Here is a 20940-nt window from a genome sequence, read left to right on the forward strand (position 1 = left end):
GAGGCTGTATTTTCTAGCATTGTCACTAGAAAAAATAGGGCTTATAAATTCTGGGGACTTAGAAGGGGATAAAAGAAGGTCCATTTCTATTAATCATTTAGAAATGGTAAAAAAGGTAGAACAAATAAAAAGTATTGAATAAGATATTATATGTATATATAGAAATAATTGCAATAAATATAAGTCAATTAAATGATCTCTTTAAAAGACAAAAGTTGTCAGAATGGATTTTTTTTTTTAATGCCAACTATATTTACAAGAAGTAGAGAAAGGTTGAAATGAAAAGATGGAAAAAGACATACCAGGAAATTTTCAACAACAAAGCTGGTGTAGTTATATTAACATCAGACAAATTGACTTCAAAGGGGAAAAAAGTTTTTTAACATTGCCAGAATCTAAAACAGGGATTTAAGTACAGTCCTTGGAGATGAAGTTGAAAAGAAGGTAATAGTGTATTTCCAAACAACTGATATGTTCACTGAGTGTTACACTGATTTGAAGAATAAAGACAAAATGAAAGTTTGGGAAAACAAATACCCATAGATTGTATGGAGTTTATAGTTTAACCAAATAGTTTTCTTTAGAGCTTTAAAAAATATTGGCTTTTTCATTCCATGTCATTCTTAGTCTGTTTGTTGGCATCACATATAAAATTAAATGCATTTGGTAAGCATTTGCTCTTGTGTTTTCAGGAATTCAAAATGTCCTCAGCCTCTTCTGTGCAGTTCTCACAGAAAATAAGGTTCTCTTCCATTCTGCAAGTTTCCAGAGACTTAGTGATGCTTGCAGAGCCCTGGAATCTTTAATGTTTCCTCTTAAATATAGGTGAGGTTTCTACTTGGTACTTTAATTTATTCTGAATTCTGCATTACTTATTGATGATTAGTTGAAATGTCATAGCACAGTCAATAGTTTTGAACCACAAGGGCATATTTTACAAAGTTACACTGTACACATGATTCTGATGGAAATCTAACCTAGAATTTGGAAAATTTCCAAGTTGTTCATTACTGAATGTTGATTAATTTAGTGGAAAAAATAACTTGCATAGTATTGTCAGCAACATTTAATTCTCTCTGAATACAATTGGTGATAAAAGTCTTAAGTTAGTTCTGGTTATTTGATATTAAAGACTTATTAATTTTTAGGAGTTATAATGGTATTATGTATATTTAAAAAGATACCTTACCTTTTTTTAGATATCTACTAAAGTATTTATGTATAAATGATATGATGTCTGGGAGTTGCTTCAAATAATACAGTAGGGGAGAGAATGAAAAGGGGTAGAAACATACATGTAACCATGCATTGGTAATTGTCAAATCTGGATTGGATACATGGGGTTTCATTTTCCTTTTTTCCTCTTTATTTTCTGGGGGACACATTAAAACTTTCCATAGTAAAAAGTAAAAACCAAAACAATCTAAACAGTGATGCTTGATAGTGTTATGAATAAAATATTTTATTCTAATATACTGTTTATCAATTTGATACTCATAACACTTAGGATCTTAAGTCATACAAACTAGAAAAAAATTTAGACTGCCTCCATATTTTATTTAAAAAATTTTTCTTTCTTTCTTTTTTTTTTTACTATGTGCCTTTCTTAACCCCTAGATAAGAGAGCATTCTATGCCTTAATTTTTGTACTTTGCCATTCTGATTGAATTCAAACATCAAGTACAAAAAATGGAATTTGAATGATTGTTTTGTTTAGATAAATCATCATCATTATTGAGGGGAAGAGCCCATAAAGGAGTCACTGTTACCTCCTGATGTCAGATTTTTATGTAAGGAAAAATGTTTTCAAGCAAGATGAATAAACCTAAAAAGACTGCTTACCTCAGAGGGATAAGGGATAAGGAAGCTGTCCTGGGTTCCGTTTACTTTATATCTTGTTATACCTGATCATCTCTTTCACATGAAAATTTGTTTAAATCTTTCTTTTTAAAAATTTAATGTTAATAACCATGAGAATATTAATGATAATGTAGGTAATCTAAAATTCATACTGCATAAAGACAAAAGAAAATATGTTCATATTACAGAAAAACAAATATATCTCACATATTCTTTTATTATTTCCAGTTATCCTTATATTCCCATTCTCCCGGCTCAGCTACTAGAAGTTCTAAGTTCCCCAACACCTTTCATTATTGGAGTACATTCTATCTTTAAAACTGATATCCATGAACTTGTAAGTATTCATCTTTAAACTGCCAGTTAATGAGACTAAAAGCTTATCATATTTATTTGAATCCTATAACATTTCACCTGATTACTGTTTTCAGATCTCTTACATTCCCAATAGAAACGATTGGCTGGAAGAAAAAGCATCACTGAAAAATATAAATATTAATTTTTTTTCATAGCAAGTATGGAAGATCTACAAAATGAATTTATTCATATTTAAAATGCCCCTTTTTTGGCATACTAATTTTATCTTCTGTATTCTTCATCCTATATATGAGAAAGGGAGATAAAATAATCCATTAATTAGTATTTTACTTACACTTTGTCATGAGTGCTTTAATATATTCATATTTTGAAGTGAGGTCTGGGTTAATGCTGAATGGCTAGTAGCTAAAAAGCAAAAAGTATTTGCAAAAGAGTGAAGGCTTTTAGTGGAATACAAGTTCTGTATGAGCTCCACCAAATTATTCTATTCTTAATGCTATATGAAAAGAAATAGCAAAGAAGAAAAGGAATACTGTATATTTAAGCCAGTGCTGGAATATTGTGTTTACTTCTCTGTACTGAACTTATTTAAGAGGGATTATAAGAAAATAATGTGCTTCGGAGAGGAACATCCAGGATTGTCAGAGTATAGAAACCATATCCTATGAGACCCTTAAATTTTCTCAGGTAATATCCTGGTTCTGTTTGATAGCTAAAGATAAATATTTAAATGGCTGTTGTAGGAAGGTTCACTTTTTGTAGTTCTAAAAGGCTGAAGTAGAATCAATGGGTATAGTGGATATAAAAAGAAATTTCTCCTTAGTATTAAAGTTTTCAACTATGAGAGCTGACCAATGATGAAAAATGGGGTGCCTTACGTGAGGAATGTATGCTCAAGCACAGTAAGTGGAGTGCAAAGAACAAATTCCATGACACTTCAGGGAGTTTAAGAAAAATATCTTTACTGAAAGGTTGGGCTATATGATATCTATGATCCACAGCTTCTTAAGATTTTGTAATCCTACTTTTGTTTTAGTTTTAAATGCCAACAAAGATGCAAACTCTGTTGGTACTTACATATAGTTACAATTGTAGTCAAAGTATAGGTGTCATTAAAACTGACAAAGTACTATTCAACACTGTAATTATAAACGGGACCCTCATTCATATATTAATTACTTTTCCTTTCTTTATATGTTGGTATCTAGTTCCTATTTCGCTGTGATATCAGCATATGAAAATATGTGTAAATCAATAAACATAATCAGTAAAACCTACTTAGTACTAACTAGAAGCATACTGATCTGGTTGAAGGTCATTTTTTCCCACTAAATATAAACAGTTTCTGGAGGTAGGACAAGCCAAGTATTTCCAAAAATAAATTTATTAACTTTTAATGTATAAATTAGGATGAATTTTAAGCCTCTTGTCAGCATAAGAACTTCAACAGTATTGGCTGGTTTCTCTATTACATTTTTATGTAAGTTATTTTAAAATAGACTGTTGTAAAATGTAAAAATCAGTTTCTTTCTGAAGCACCCAAATGGTACCAGTTTGGTGTATACCAATTGTTTTGTTTGTTAACTCTTGTAATGAGTACTGTATTATTTAGGATATGGCTAAACTACTATACCAAAGCATCCAAAATACAGTGGTTAAAACAAAATGGAATTTTACTTAACACTTATGCAGCAGTCCCTAGTGGTATTCCATTATGCCAGACCAGCTTATTCCATGAACTCATTCACATTCTAAGCTTCTTTCCCTCTTGTTTGTACACCAAAAATCCCCTCGGCATTGTCATAATCTGAATATTCAAGGTTGGGTTGTTAACCAGTTCATAGTTTCAGCCATAGGAAGGAAAAGAAGAGCATAGAAGAGCCTTACACCCCCTCTTTTGAATGCCTGAAGTGTACACATCACTTCTCATATTCCATCATCAGAAACTTAGTCACATGCCACACCTAATTTCAAAGGAAGTTAAGAAATACATGGTAGCTGGGAAGTCATGAACCCAACATTCTGTTCCTATGGACAACGAAGAGTCTCTTCTACATCTGGTTCTTCTTATTTTGAATTAATGAAGGCCAAATTAATTTCCTTAACAACAAATACATTTTATTAATTATTGATTAATTTTTATATCCTTTAGCTAGATGTAATCATAGCAGATTTGGATGGAGGCACTATTAAAATTCCTGAATGTATTCATCTCTCTTCCCTCCCGGAACCACTTCTACATCAGACTCAAGCAGCTCTTTCTTTGGTATGACATTTTTAACAGTAATTTTCTTTTGATGTAAATGTAAACTCAGATCATTGGAATTAGATATCATTAGCAGTGTAATTACTTTAAAAAGAGTTGTGTGTTCTTAAAACATGAATATATCCTCAGAATATTTAGAATAGAATTCTTTACTGGATATTTTCTGAAGAATATACTTTAAATCCTGACTATTTATTTGTTTTACATTCACTGTTTCACTCGGCATATTTATTTAGTAGTTAGTATATACTGAATACTGTGTTAGGTATTGGAAACACACCAACACACCTGTGAAAATAAGACCAGACTCTGCCTCAGAATCCCTGATTTCCCTAATGCCCCTAATTGGCAGATAGCACCTCTTCTTTTTCCTTCAGACTCCTTATTGACATCCCATCCCTTTGGTAGATGTGCTACTTGCAAAACAGTGTGATACTGTCCTGCCAATATTTTCAAGTTACTACAGAAAAATGTAACTTATTGAAAAGATTAAATATCCAGCATTCTTTGGAATCAAGTTTTAATAAGTCTTGTAGCTTTGGTGTTTCTCACCGACACATTTATGTTTTTGTAGTTATTTTACTTTAGTTGATTTTGTTTTCAACTTTTTTAAAGTAAACTCCATGCTGAACAGGAGGCCTGAACCAATGATCCTGAGCTCAAGAGTCGTGTGCTCTATGGACTAAACTAGCCAGGCACCCCTTAGTTGATTTTTAAAAGCATGGCATTTTATTTTACCAACAGAATTTTAGGTGCCAATTTATTCATCATCAGAAAATTGTAACTTAGAAATTCTTCATTACTTTCAAGCCATTACTAGAACTAAGGCCTTCATATTCTTGAATAATATTCCAATCTGAGCTGTTTAAAATAAAATTTCCCTTAAATAGGAACTCAGAAGTCTAGGATTACCAGGAAGTATTTTATTCTTAGAATATTTTCAAATTTGTATTAATCCTTATATTGTTAAGTGGTGTGAGATGTGAACATTTAGAGAAGACTGACATTTCCTAGTGTAATCTAGAATACAAGATGTGATAGAGTAATAAGAGTACTAGTGCAGGACTCCGGAGACTTAGAGTCCAGTCTGCATCTTACCACTTGATACTACTGAGCAAATCACGTTCCATCTCTAGGCCTGTTTCCTGGTCTGGCTCTGCAGGAGAAAGTTGTATGCACAGGATGCCTAAATGACTGTTTACCAAAGTCAAGGATTGATATGATTTGGGATCATATGTGGCAACCTTTGTTATTTTAATAGTTATGTATTTATCATAATATGTATTAAAAATAGCATATAAAACCTATGTTTTCATAGATGATATTATCCAATAAAATACTAGATTTCAATAGGTGAGTTGATTTAAAGACAATTGAAAGAAAAGTACTAAGTACATTGGTGGTATATGGATAGAGCAGATGATGAGAAGGTAGTATTTGAGTGATTGAAAAAAAGTTTAATGTTTCTAGAAATCATAATTAAGTTTCTAAATCTTATATATGATTACTTAATAATAATATTAATAGTTATTCAGGGATGAAGTACCAAAATGAACAAATATTAACATTTTAGTCCTTAAGTCAATGGCTCCTGATAGAAATTCTGCTGCACACTGTTATACCTTAACCTGCAACACCTGTGCCACCAAATTTGATCAGTGAGTAAAACTTGTTTTTGGTAAAGCTGTGTATACCTGTTTTTGTGGTTGTCAAGCACAGTGGTGGATTGGGTGGTACACTGTAGTACCATAAATAAGACATGAGAACACAGTGTACTGTCAAGCTAGAACCAAAAAAATCACATTTGATTAACTGAGTGGGAGCTTTGACACACAAGAATATGAGCTTCATTTGGTTAGTAAATAACTGTGATCAAAGGGCAACACAGTTGAACTGAGTAATAACCATGGATGATTTTCTAGACATGAATTATACTGTATTATTATACTGCAGTAATGATTGGGTTATTGGTTATAAATATTGTCAATATTTCAGCGTCATTTTTAAGTATTTTTATGGGTCTTGTTATCAATTATAAGTATACTACCAAAACCTGAGTATTTGAAAATGATTCTGTAAAGACAAAAATTTGCTGCCTACTAATGCGATTTCATCTTTTTCTCTGTGTTAAGTCCTTCATAGATCTTTCTTACCTACCTGCTCCCCAACCTGTTTTTCTTTGAAGCCTAACTCAAATATTACCCTGTTTTTAGCTTTCTCTAGGTTGAATTAATTGTACTTTATGTTTCATATATTTTTCTACATATATTTGTAGTACTTGCACGTTGCATTATATTTTTACCCCCTCTCGACTGTGAGGTTCATCAGCTATTCACTTTCCCCTCAGTATTTCTGTTAATTAATTAATTTTAAGTACATTAATAGGGGCGCCTGGGTGGCGCAGTCGGTTAAGCGTCCGACTTCAGCCAGGTCACGATCTCGCAGTCCGTGAGTTCGAGCCCCGCATCAGGCTCTGGGCTGATGGCTCGGAGCCTGGAGCCTGTTTCCGATTCTGTGTCTCCCTCTCTCTCTGCCCCTCCCCCGTTCATGCTCTGTCTCTCTCTGTCCCAAAAATAAATTTAAAAAACGTTGAAAAAAAAAATAAGTACATTAATAAACCTAAAAACAGATGCTTGCTTAACATTTTCAACTATATAGACAAATCACTCTGCCCTAGTCTGTTCCCTTCCCAGAGGTAACTAATATTTTATAGTTTAGTATATATTCTTTCAGAACTTTACATTTTCATTTTGTATATTTAATCAGTGTGTGTGTATATACAGTTTAAGGTTTGTTTTCTTTTCAAATAAATGAGACCCTACTTGTGTGTGTTTTTTTAGAATATGTTTCTTCATCAAATATTTTATCTTAGAGATCTTTCCACAATAGTACATGCAGAGCTGCCTCAGCTAATTGCATTGTGTTTCATAGAGGGAAATATATTGTAATTCATGTACTGATACTTTTTCATCTTAATGCTCCAAGTAGGTTAATTAATAGCTTTTACTGGTATTAAGATTTTGTATATAATCAAATTTCTTTGCTTTAGATTCTACACCCAGATTTGGAAGTAGCAGATCATGCTTTTCCCCCTCCACGAACAGCTTTATCCCATTCAAAAATGCTGGTAAGAAATTTAATATTTAAATTTGATGCTTTTAAACAGAGCTGTACTTTTATTTGTATGGCTGTTAAAGAAGCTGAATGTAGTGAGAGTCAGATGGACAGCCTTGTAAAAAGTGTACTGAATTAGAACTGTCACTGACTGATCTTGTGACCTGCTCTCTGAGGAGCCACAGGGTGGCACATTGACCTGGAGGGAGTAGAGTTGAGACTGTTGCCCTGAGGAGGCAAGAGTAAGTGTGGGATAAAAAATAAGAACATAGGTTATGACTTGGAAAACTATGCCAAGTATCAAATTGAAAGGGTCAGGCAAGGATAAAAGGGGGAAGCTTATAAAAAATGGATACACATATTGTTGACAATGAGAGAATCAAGTTTGAAGAGTGAGTGGATGAAAATAGTTTCGATTAGAAGCCATGGAAGAGTTAGTATATAATATAGTCTCCTTTTAAATTTTGCCTATTGCATTTCTTGGAGTTGAGCTTTATGGCCAAGAAGAAGCCTTATAGAACTGGACACCTTTGATAAGTTACTTAAGCATTCTTTAGCATTTCCATCCATTAAATAAAGGATTGACCAAATAAATCTGTAAGTTTCCTTATAGTTCTAAAACTATGATTTTATTAAAACCTCAATTATCAAAACATAGTTTTAAGTCATACCTTATTAATATAGGAATAGATTTTTATAAAATGGATAAACTTTGGAAGAATTTCATAAGCTTTTAAAATATAGTCTTTTGAGATTATTTTCTTTTATATTTGTGACTGTAATTCTTTTGATGGATGTAAAAATCAAATGACTTGGGAAATATGTCTTTCTCTAACATGGTGAAAGGGTTAGACTTTGTGACTTTTTTCCAAGAGGAAAATTGGATACACTAGGAGGCAAGCTTTGTTTGGTTCACTTGTAAAAAGAACTATTTAATAGCCTACTCTGTTCAACAATAGAATGGGCTAGATGGCCACCACTCAGGGCTGCCACAAATAAGACTTATGTGTAGGAAGCACAGACAGATTTATTTTTTAAAAATATTTTTTAACGTTTATTTATTTTTGAGACAGAGAGAGACAGAGCATGAACAGGGGAGGGTCAGAGAGAGGGAGACACAGAATCCGAAACAGGCTCCAGGCTCTGAGCTGTCAGCACAGAGCCCGACGTGGGGCTTGAACTCACAGACCGCGAGATCATGACCTGAGCCGAAGTCGGCGGCTTAACCGACTGAGCCACCCAGGCGCCCCAAGAAGCACAGACAGATTTATTAAATAACCTCTCAGATTCTTTTCAACTTTTTGTCTTTGTGATACTGCATTTTTTTAAAGAAATTTCAGTTACCTAACTTGTTTCTTCTTATATTTTCAGGATAAAGAAGTACGTGCAGTTTTTCTTAGATTATTTGCACAACTTTTCCAAGGATATAGATCATGCCTACAACTTATAAGAATTCATGCAGAACCGGTAATACATTTTCACAAGGTAAGATGATACAGTACCAAAATGCTGTATCTGTCTGAAATGTATCCTCTCATTTAATGAAACAACTTGGTTGTCTTTTTCTAGCCTTGTATTTTGACCTTAGTTTGTTAAACGAAGGTCATTCTTCAATCTCTGCTTTGTGTGATTTTATGGTAATTTTTAATAACGCTATGGAACTGACATGTTTGTCTTTAGAGTTTGTTAATTTTAAGTTGGTTTTTTTTTTTGAATTGAGTGTTAATTTTTTGTTTCTCCTCCTGCTTTGTAGACAGACCCATTTTTATTTTTTCCAATACATGTAGTATTTCTAGTATCAAAAGCCCTTTTTGAGAGAATGTATCTTATAACACATTTATACATAAAGATACTTATTCAGGTGTTGATCTTTCTATTTTTGTTTTGACAATTCATCTATTACTAAGTGATAAAATAGTCATTTCAATTTTTCTTTCTTTACAGACAGCTTTCTTGGGGCAGCGTGGTTTGGTTGAGAATGATTTCCTCACTAAAGTGCTCAATGGAATGGCATTTGCAGGTTTTGTTTCAGAAAGAGGTCCACCCTATAGATCCTGTGATCTCTTTGATGAGGTATAGTTCTTATCAAATGAATGCATATTTACAGACAAAATTGGACCAGTAGTTAAAAGTGGACAAGTGTTTTAATCAAAATCCTAAATATATTATAAATTAAATACCAAATAATCCAAATGTTATTTATTATTATGCTTATTAAATCTTGGTATTTATAATGTGGACTGGAAAATTAGAAAAATATAGGATGTTACAGAAGTACATAAACATCTTGAACACCTGAATTTAAATAGTTCATTAAAATATTTTTGAAAAAGTAACAGTGGTTATATAAATAGAACTCTTATTTTATAAGTTTGTGTATTTATTTTGAGAGAGAAAGAAAAAACACAAGCGGGGGAAGGGCAGATGGCTTGAGCCTGGATCAAGAGTCAGATGCTTAAATGACTGAGCCACCCCGGCACCACAAAAACTTATTTTTAAAGGCAATAATACAGTGATTCCTTTATAAGTTTCATAGAGATAAAAGTCTAAGTTTAATATATAGATATGTGATTTCAAACTACAGTTACATTTAGTCTATTAGTGTCATAGAACCATAGCTTGGCTTAATGGCATTCTTATTAATCAATAATCAACATTTGTCTGTCTCCTGTAGGAGATCTTAAATGTATGGAAGACAGATTTTGTCTCTGTCTTCAAGGAATTGGCCTTATAAAGGGAAAATTAAGACAAATGTGACTCAAAATAAGGATGCTATTTTGTGTTAGTTTGATTTATTTTAGTACATTTTCCATTTATCATTTAGCTACATTTTTATAGCAGCTCATTCTGGTGGATAGAACAATGAATATTATTCCCATTTCATTTTCTAAAAGAACACTGTATTGGAACCAATAAATCTAGAGGTTCCTTGAAGTCTATAAAAGGAAAACACTCCTGGCACCCAAGATAGTGGAGAATAGTAATAGTGATTATATTTTGCCACAGGTCATTTTATTGTGTATAGAGAAGATAGGACTCAAGTTGTTAAAGATCCTCAGTTCAGAGAGTGATCTTTTATTTTCTGTAAAGATAGTTAAGTAATCACAGATAAGAATGAAAGAAGAGGCACATGTTATAGTTCTGAGTATGGAGACCTTCACCAAATACTTCAGTTAATAACACAAAGCATATGAAGACTTAGGAGAGATTGCCCTGTGGTGAGCAATTCTTTCTAATCAGTTACTAATCACTGATTCCCTAATACCAACATTTAATATGATGGATCATTGACTGTCTAATACTAATGTATATCAGCTGTTAGATCCTGAATTAAGTAATCTATACATAATGTTTTATGGAGTTAAATTAGATGCTCTCTAAGATCCTTTCTAGACCCCATATTTTATTAATCTCTGAAGCATTTTGAATAGTTACATCAGTTTATATATTCCCTTTTTTTTTTCTATCTAATTCTCTTAGTAACTCCTTCTGGCAGCATTATCACAGCTAGTAAGTCAGATTGATTACTTGCAGAAAACTTGCTTGCCACAGCCTCTCACTGTTTTTGTAAATCCTTCCCTTGCCTAGAGTATCCTCCCTCTACTTTTCAATCTAATCATGACCTCCCATTTCTCATACTCTGCTCTTATCTCACCACCTCCTCCAAACTTTCCTAGAATAAGTGACTTTGAGAGCCACTTAGTCTGCATTAAGCTTTATTTTAGGTCTCTAACTTTGTATGGCAACTTACCTTTTATTATACACCTTTATATACATTGGAAATAATGGTAAGACAAGGACTGATTCCTACTGAATCTCCCCTGAGTGGTCATCCAGTTTTGTGTTCTGCCTACAGTTACAATTTTTAGTGTCTAATTGATGTTGTTACTTGAAAGCCAGTTGTTCTTAGTATATTTCAGTCAAAGGCCTAGAACGAATGAGATACCAGATCTAAGTAATTTCTCCTTACCCCTGTTTTTTTGTTGTTGTTTGTTTGTTTGTTTGTTTGTTTTTAGAGAGAGCTGTGTAAGCAGAGGAAAGAGGCAGGGGGAGAGAGAAAAAGAGAGAGAGAGTGAGAGAGAGAGACTCTAAACAGGCTCCATGCTCAGCATGAAGCCCAACGTGGGACTTGAGCCCACAATCCTGGGATCATGACCAGAGCAGAAATCAAGAGTCGGACATTAAACTGACTGAGCCACCCAAGCATCCCCCTCCTTCCACCCTTCTTGGGCCATTTCATTTGCTTGAATGTGCTTTTAAAGGAAAATAGCATTTGCTCCTAGGAAAGGGATCCTTGTTTTCATTGAACCCAGGGTAGCCTACCATACCCAAGACTTAATGAGCCTTTGAGAGACGGCCTGCATTGTGTGTTGTCTGGTCCCCACACTCCAATCAAATAGGCCTGTTAGAAGGAAAGGAATGTTTGTCTTTGTTTGACAATCTTTCTGAATCCTGGCCTAGAACAGTTTTATATGTTGTCTGTTCCAGTGAATCTGTTAGTTTCTAGAAGGAAAAATCTTATACCCTTTTTAAAGAAATCATTCATTTATTTATCCTTCTTCCCATTTTTTTCCTTTTTGTACTCTTTCTCCACTCGCAAGTGGATGGATATATTCACACAGTTCTCTTGGGGCGCCTGGGTGGCTCAGTCGGTTGAGCTTCTGACTTCGGCTCAGGTCATGATCTCATGGTCTGTGAGTTCGAGCCCCGCGTTGGGCTCTGTGCTGACAGCTTAGAGCCTGGAGCCTGCTTCAGATTCTGTGTCTCCCTCTCTCTGACCCTCCCCCATCCATGCTCTGTCTCCCTCTGTCTCAAAAATAAAATAAACATTAAAGAAAATTTTTTTAAAACACAGTTCTCCCAGTAAATTAGTTTCATGGGGAATGGATTAGAGTTATATATTGTAAGAACTAGAAGGAGTCCACAGATCATTTTGTTTTTCCATCTGATTTTAGAGATGAAGAGACTGAAGCTCAGGGAGTTTTAGTGACTTGTTCCAAATCACTGTCAGCAGAGCTAGAACTAAAGTCTGAGTGACCTGACTTGAACATTTGGTTCATGTTTTGTAAGCTAGGGAAATGTTGGAGACTTCCTGACTGTCTGAAATTCTCTGAGAGCATTTTATGAATGAGGCCTGGAGAATGAGTGGGTGTCTCTCAGTTTCTTCCCTAAGAAGAAATAAGGCCCTGAATAATCAGGAAGAGACCACCAGACCATCCAAGGACTCAATCAGCTCTGTAACTTTAGAATAGAGGTGAAATGCAGTAAAATGTAAAATATTTTGTTTTAATAGTAGCGTATGTTTTAGATGCTTTTTGGTTTGCAAATTGTATGAAATTATCATGCTGTTTTCTAATTTAGCATTTTTGGACTTGATGTTTTGCCATGTGATTCTTTTTCCAAGTTGGTAGCTTTTGAAGTAGAGCGAATTAAGGTTGAAGAAAATAACCCAGTGAAGATAATAAAGCATGTCAGAGAACTTGCCGAGCAACTGTTCAAAAATGTAAGTAAGTATATTTATTTAGACAGTCATTAATTTTAAAAGTATGTAATTATTTTGTTTAAAGAAACTACATCTTTCTAGTAATAATCTTTTTGCTCTGACTTAAAACCTTTAGGATTATAAGTTGTAAGATATGTGCATCAAAACAGACCTCATTTTTCAAAGTGATTTTCCTGTTAATCAACTATATTATGAAAACACCTCAGTCACAGTTTCCCAATTTGTTATGTGCCCTCATTGGATTTTCATTTAGGTCCCTGTCTTCTTAAGAGCATATTGTGCATTTTTAAGACATAAAGATTAAACTCATTGGAGACCAGAACTAGAATTGACCAATGTGCTCTGCTTAGTGTGGTCCAGTGATTGTCATCTGGATCAGGAAAATTGAGTTGTATTGTTTTGAGCAGACAGGGAGTGAAAAGCTGAAAGGAAGAAACCAAATTGTCAAGTGAGCACAGAAACTCAAGGGTGGAAATATTCCCTGTGTATAGAAGAAATGCAATAAATTCTAAAGAGTGGGATGTGATAAAGTGTGAAGTAATCGCCTGGATACCAAAACAAAAGAGATCCTAAGATGACAGTGTCATTACATGCATGCAGAAAAATGGATTTTGGCTAATGATTACTAGTCATTCTTCCTACCTGTGAAGCCTTGCAGAGTTGAATCCTTTTACTAAGAAAAGGAAAGTAAACGGGAAGTATGGTCTTCCAGGGGAGAGTTGAGGGAAGATAATATTTTTCAGGAAATACAGTGAAGAAGGATTTGTGATCGGTATCCTAGTATTGTTTAACTTAATTACTTGAATAGATGGGTGTTTTTGGACAGTGGGTCATTAGTCAGTGCTTTGTCACACCCATTTGAAATCTGAGACCCAATTGGATAAAAACAAGAATGCTAAATTGTGTTTCTTTGTTTCATGTTATTCAATTATTTATGAATTTTGTTTCTGAAGTTATTTTAAAATTTATCCCTTTGACTAATACCCTAAACTCCACATATAACTGTGTCCAATATACTAAATCTATTTCTTGGTTAGTATGCTAAAATTAAAAAAAAAAGAATTCTGTCAGAAGAAAAATGTGTGTTCTGTGCTGGTGTTCACCATTTATGATGGCTGTGTAGAACTAATATAGAGCATGACCACATGAGAAATTTCTATTGATTGACTGTAATAATAATAATAAATATTGAATGCTTAACACAATGTACCAGACATGGGATTAAGCACTTTACATACATCATCTCTAATCTTCATAACAACAATATTAAGATAGGTGTCATTATCCCTATTTTACTGAGGATCATTGGCTCAGGATCATATGGGTATTAAGTGATTGAATCCAGATTTTAAATTCAGAAACTTTCAATTATCCAATCTCTAAACCTATTTTCTTTCCCTCCATTAGACTGGCTTATCTCCAACTTGAAAAATAGTAATATTTTCAATGACTGACTTTATACTTTGTCATTTTAAAGCACTTTAACATACTTTCTCATTTGATCTTGGAAATGACCCTGTGAGATAAATAGGGCAGTTGTTGATATGTGGGAAACCAAAGGTAGAAAGTCTTTTTTCTTGGCTACTAGGAGTGATTTATTGATGGATTTCAAAAAATAGCAAAACATCAAATGGAAATCAGTGTTTGAGATTTTGGAACTGATCCCTTGAATAATTGAATGTTTATTTCTTAGATCTTTACAAGACTATTCCAGAACTGCAGAATTTTGTAGCCTGTAAGTGACCAGAGCTGGGGTTCTGACACAGGTTTGTCTCTATTACATGACTGAGTACACAGTGTGTATGTAAGGGAGTGTGCCAAGTCACTTTGATGCAAAAACAAAGTAATTTCCCTTCTTGCCATCCTAGAACTTAAATTTTATGATACATAGCTTGTACTAAGCTGACACAAGACTGAAAACTGCAATAAAATAAGTAATAATTATACATTCTTTTTTTTCTCTTTAAATAGACACTTTATTATATCCACAGGCAATAAAATCCCAGAGCTACTATTAGGTAAATCCAGACCCTGTTAAATATTTAATGTTACCAAGCTTCTGCGATGTCCAGCATGGTTTTGAGGCTGGTGACCTCAGTGTCTATCTTCCTGCCTGTCTTGGTGACAGCTCTATCTTGCTGGGCATGCAGTGTCACCATCTCTGTCCTCATTTCCAGCAGCTTCCTTTATTTCAGCGAACACATTTCTTTCACTCTGCTCTTTTCTGGAACGAAGCCTAATTTGGTTATCTGTTCAGACTTTGATCACTTCATCCGTTACTTGGTTGTTTTAACCAATGTAGTTCAAGGTTTATTTTCTCATATTCTGCTCTGAGGGCTGAAAACTCACTGTTCTCCAAAACAATCATATCTTTTTTCACATTAGAAGTCTGGGACATTATATTGCTGAACAGTGATCTGCTGCATCTTGGTGACCATATCCTTGTAGACAATATCCATGTTGGCATCCATGTTCTTGACCAATGCAGAGATGGTGATTTCTGCTTGCTGGGTGATGAAACCATCTTTTTTTTTTTTTTTTTTTTTTTTTTTTGAGTAAACACACTGAGGCATGGGTGTCCAGTAGAGCGTCTTATTCCCGCAAGAGAGGAAATCTGTCCTTTTGTGCTCCAAATCTCTCCCAGTGCTCCAGCTGCAGGCTCCTGCCCACTGCCGCCTTGGGGGTAAGGCCCCAGCACCAGTACTCCCCATCCTGGAGCACTCCCAGTCTGCGAGGGACCAGTGCAGGGTGGGCACAAGCAGCTAATTTTTATACATTATTAAAGGTAAATGGAAAACACAGACAACGGCTGATGTGGTTTGGGTGGTGGGATGCAGAGCCAAGGGCCAAGAAAGAATTCTTGAAACATCTTTGGTGCAAAAAGGTGTTTTTATTAAAGCACGGGAACAATAGGACCCATGGACAGAAAGAGCTGCACTGAGGTTGTGACAGGTGACTGATTATATACTTTTAGGTTGGGAGGGGGTTAGGGATAGCACAAGCCTCCAAGGAATTTTGAAAACAAGGTTTCCAGGACCCTGTTGGGGGCTAGCTATTGTTAAGAAAATGTCATTTATTACTGTTTAGTAAAAACTCAGTCATGAGACCTTTCAGATGTGTATCAGTAGACCTTATGCTTCGAGTATGATTGCCAATATACATCTTGGTGGATAGAGATAAAGGAAGCTTCCAAAGGAATTTCTATATGTTTGAGGTAGACTCACAGGATCCTGAGGGGTCAGGCTAAGATTGCCTTTTGCCCTTAGCAAAGTGTCAGCATGGAGGTAGCTGAGTTCCTAGAGGAAGGTCACTCTGCCTGTTTCAAGAACTTGTCAATGGGCTGTTAGTGGTAAGGAAATTTAATTGTTTTCTTTTTGCTTTTGTTTCCCCACATCAACACGTATCCTTTAAAAACAGTACTTTTAAAGTGATCATCATGAGGGACTTGTATGACTAGGTCAGAGATGGAAATCACCCTTCAAATGTACTCTGCATTTCTTGAGCCCTTATTGAGTTTTTCTCCCCCAATCTAATCCTATTCCATTTAATTTGATCCATTCCATTCTTTCAGTATGTATTTATTAAGCGTCTGCTAGCACCAGGCATTTTCTAGGTACACGATTCCCATAGTATCCTTCGAAAGAGGATATATCTACGTGATGAGTGAGAATTTCAGAATATCCCCATGGATTGTCCTCAGACTTTCTGAGATTCTGTCTAGTTGTAAGATTCTAAACTCCACATGGTCCCAACATTCCTGAAGTAAATATGTTACAAAGTTAAAAGGCAGAGTATGATGGTAAAGTTACTTTCTTGGGTCATGCAGGAAGTTGAGGGGAGGGAGGAAGGATGGTCTCAATGCAAGGAAAATAATCCAGATGGTTCTATTTTTAACTAGTCAGTTTTTTTTTTGTTTTTTTTTTTTTTTTTTTTATCACATTCTAAATTCCCTTTTGGTCAGCAAGAACCAACCATATAATTTGGCTGTTTCCTTATTATTGGGTTAGAATTGAGACCTGGTGATTCCACTTAGATGTTTGTAAATACTTTGTTGCAGTGAAGTCTGGTATGTGTGCCTACTCTCTCTGCTTCATTTCCCTTTGAAGTACCTCAAAAACGAACCGTAATTTCTGTTTCTTCTCGCTACTCCCTTGTATTGCTTTTTGGTGTGTGAGAATATGAGGAGACGTGAGTAGGATGGATTGTAACAGTGTTTGGGTGCTCTTTTAACTTTCTGGAGCTTCTTAAATAATTAAGGAAATAATTTGGTGACTTAGGTAGAGGACAGGAATGGGAAGGAGACATGAAGGAGAAGGAAGGGAATAACTCCATTAGAGACAAATTGTGTAAGCATTGGCAAGGTTTATACCATGAAGATTATTGGCCATTCACTATACAGCTTTTCTTTCCATTCCCAATTGATAGTACTGGATCTGGGTCTGCTCACTTTGGCTTTCAGAATCTTCCATGTCTATATGACAGCACATTTATCTACTTACTGGCTCTATCTCTGTGATTCTCATATATACTAATAAAGGACCACTAACTGTACACAAAATGAGAATGTTAAGATAGGCCAAGACAAGAAATTTAGAAAACCTCCATTCCAAGGCATCAAGGAATCAGTTGGATATGTATTTTACTGTTTTACATAGTGCAGTTTTTCTAATTTGTTTTGCATCTGCAATGGTATATAAATATTTGCTAGACTGTGTAATTTGTTTGATAGTTTTCTTAAAAGTTAAAGGAAAAATGAGAAGACTTGGACCTTCTTATAGAATAATATGAGATTTCTATTTGTGCCTCATGGATGTTTCATTGCCTAGCATTGCAGTGACTAGGTTTTAAAATCCTAATGGGAGAACAAAGTCCAAATACAGGAATATCCATTATAAATCACATGAAGTCTATACCCTTTACATTTCAACATAAAGTTAATTTCACTACCATGCAAATTAAATCTACACTGATGTTATTATCTCTTTGCCAACTGTGAATAAAAGGATTTTGTTGTTGTTATAGGAAGGATGTAAAATACTGTGATCATCTTTAGTCTTAAAAAGTCAAAACATAAACAGCTTACTTAGATTATTGTGATGAAATGAGATCCCCAAAGCATAAAAATCAGACTTCTCCCTTATCTTATCTGATCTATTTGTTCATTTTTAAGTCACGTTTACTGTGAGATAATTTACATGTAGTAATATGTACCTTTTTTAAAATGTACTCTAGGGGCGCCTGGGTGGCTCAGTTGGTTAAGCATCCAACTTCGGCTCAGGTCATGATCTCACAGTCCGTGAGTTCAAGCTCTGCATTGGGCTCTGTGCTGACAGCTCAGAGCCTGGAGCCTGCTTCAGATTCTGTGTCTCCCTCTCTCTCTGCCCCTCCCCTGCTCATGCTCTGTCTCAAAAATAAATATTAAAAAAAAAAAAACATCAAAATGTACTGTAGATATTAACAAATGAATGAAGCTGTATAATCCATCACCACTACAATAAGGACAGAACATTTTTGACAACCCCCCTAAATTCCTTTCCTTGTTATAATCACTTCCTCGTACCACCTCAAACTCTTAATAACTGATCTGTTTTCTGTCTCTTTAGTTTTTGCCTTTTTTGTAATGTCAGTATGTAGCTTTTTGAATTTGGTTTCTTTCACTTAGCATACTGCATTTCAGATTCCTTTATGCTGCATAGATCAGCATAAAGTTGTTTATTCCTTTTCATTGTTGAGTAGTAGTCCATTGCATGGATGCCTCAAACTTCTGTTTATCTATTAACCAACTGAAGGGCAATTGTGGCAATTATGAACAAAACCACTAGAACATTTGCACAGGTTTTGTGTGAACATAAATTTTCACTTCTCTTGGGTAAATATTTAGAAGTAGGATGCTGGGATATATGGTAACAAAATGTAAACTTTATAATAAACTGCCAGACTATTTTCCCAAAAGTCTATACCATTTTGCATTCCCACCAGACATATATGAGTTACATTTGTTCTGCATCTTTACCAACATTTGTATCCTCAGGTTTGTTTGTTTGTTTGGTCTTATTTTGTTTTTAGCCATTCTCGTAAGTATGCGGTGGTATCTTATAGTTTTAATTTGCATGTCAGCAGGTGAGCGAAAGTATGGGTCTCTTACCTAGTTGATGCGTCCTCTCTTGGCACTTGTGAAAAGAGTACTTGTCTTAGAATATGAAACCTCCATCTAGAATTATGAATTAGAGCAGTGGTTCTCAGCAGGGGTAACCCCTCCCTTCCAGAAATTTGGCAACATCTGGAGACATTTCTGTTTGTCACAGCTGAGGAGGGTGTCCTAGTGGCATCTGGTAGGCAGATGCTAGGGATGCTTCTAAACATCTTACAATTTACAAATTTACAAGACACCCACTACTTCCCCATCCAAACAAAGAAATATCTAGCTCAAAATGTTAAAATTGCCATGGTACAGAAACCCTGGATTAGGGGAATCAGCATATTAGGTATTAAAGTCATACACCAAACTTATTTGTGTTAAGGATGCAGCTTTAATTCATCTGGGTGATCATTGAAAGTCCTGTGAGGATGGAAAGTTGAGAATGTTTCCTTTCATCAATATTGTATGCACAACTAGGCAACCCTAAAAAGTCCAGTTATATTTTGTCAGTGTTTAATGACTTAGTCCAGTGATAGTATTGATTTCAGCTGTGTTCGGAAGGTTTTGTGTAACTTGCTCTCCCACATGGCTCTATAATAATTGGTGCACATTAAATAATTATTAAATACCTAAGTTAATATGGGAAACTTGGTAGCCACCAACAAGGTCACATCGATTTGTCATTCACTGCTGAGACCAACGTGTAGGAAGAAATTGTTTTCCCCAATGTTGCCTACTTTGTATTTCCAGTAGGGTTTGGGGCTTTTTGTTTTATTTTGCTTGCTTTGCTTTTATTCGAAGTGCATTCTCAGCCTTGTTTTCCATAAGCCCTAGGCATATTCTCATTTCGCTTGCCAAAAAAAAAAAAAAAAAGAAAAATCCATGTTTCCAGACCAGATGGTATGTGTGTCATTTTTTCAAGTCTGAGAAAATCATTGTACCTCCCATTACTATCATACATTCTCAAAGCAGGATTACAGAGCCCATTTCTTGAAAACCATTATCTAATTTTAAAATTCCCTCTAAACAATAGTGCATTTTGCTGGCTTTTGTGGGCAGTTCATCTTGGCTGCCTTGAACAAAATTGTTACCATGTTCACCATAGTGTTTAGTGGCCTGAATTCTTGGTTATTAATTTATATTTGCATTTCTCTGCAATCAAAGATGAAAATTTGGCAGCTTCTTTCTTCTATTGAAAATAATGAATTTCCTTGTTTCCACAAGGATATTCAACAACAAAATTAGGCTGCGGTTTTTAATGAGCTCAGTAATCTTCAAGGGAACAGTCCAAATGCAGCTGAAGTTCCAAGTAAGAGCAGATGTTTCTAAGAATATGCAGAGTTCATTGAGCCTTAAATTTCCTCTCATTTCTTCTGTCTTCTTGAAAGCCATTATGTGACCAAATTGGGTGTAAAGTAGCAAATGTATTTCTTTATATTTACCACAGTGCCCGTTAGAGGGCAGCAGTATACAGACACAGCATCCAGAAAAAACAAGCACTTTGATTCACAGGCATGAGCCTTTTTTGCATCTTCTGAACACAATTGAATATGTTGTAATTTGTAACTTTATCCCATAATATGAATTTTATGTATAATGTCTATACAACTGCAGGATAGCCTCATCTTTGAGCTTTGTTTTAAAATGATTAAAAATGCTTTTTAATCTTAATTCTATAGATTTGGTTTATAATATTTCATATTGCTTATGAGAAGAATAACACTACTGATGACTAATAGC

General features: G+C 34.8%; 1 protein-coding gene and 1 pseudogene across 3 annotated transcripts in view; one reads left to right on the forward strand and one right to left on the reverse strand.

Moving 5' to 3' along the window:
• The window catches only part of SBF2 (SET binding factor 2), a 490797-nt gene that overhangs the window by 272357 nt on the left and 197500 nt on the right, over window positions 1-20940 (forward strand). For all 3 annotated transcript variants that reach the window (XM_086678004.1, XM_086678005.1, XM_086678006.1), the window contains exons 7-13: window positions 693-825; window positions 2089-2197; window positions 4331-4444; window positions 7494-7571; window positions 8930-9043; window positions 9503-9631; window positions 12963-13061. In XM_086678004.1, the coding sequence (XP_086534130.1) occupies window positions 693-825; window positions 2089-2197; window positions 4331-4444; window positions 7494-7571; window positions 8930-9043; window positions 9503-9631; window positions 12963-13061 (776 nt within the window). The remainder of the gene's footprint in view (window positions 1-692; window positions 826-2088; window positions 2198-4330; window positions 4445-7493; window positions 7572-8929; window positions 9044-9502; window positions 9632-12962; window positions 13062-20940) is intronic.
• On the reverse strand, window positions 15041-15772 carry LOC112865043 (mitochondrial calcium uniporter regulator 1 pseudogene; annotated as a pseudogene).

This window comes from Puma concolor, chromosome D1 (assembly GCF_028749965.1).
Source record: "Puma concolor isolate L17-30 chromosome D1, mPumCon1.1.hap2, whole genome shotgun sequence".
In the NCBI taxonomy this organism is placed as follows: domain Eukaryota; kingdom Metazoa; phylum Chordata; class Mammalia; order Carnivora; family Felidae; genus Puma; species Puma concolor.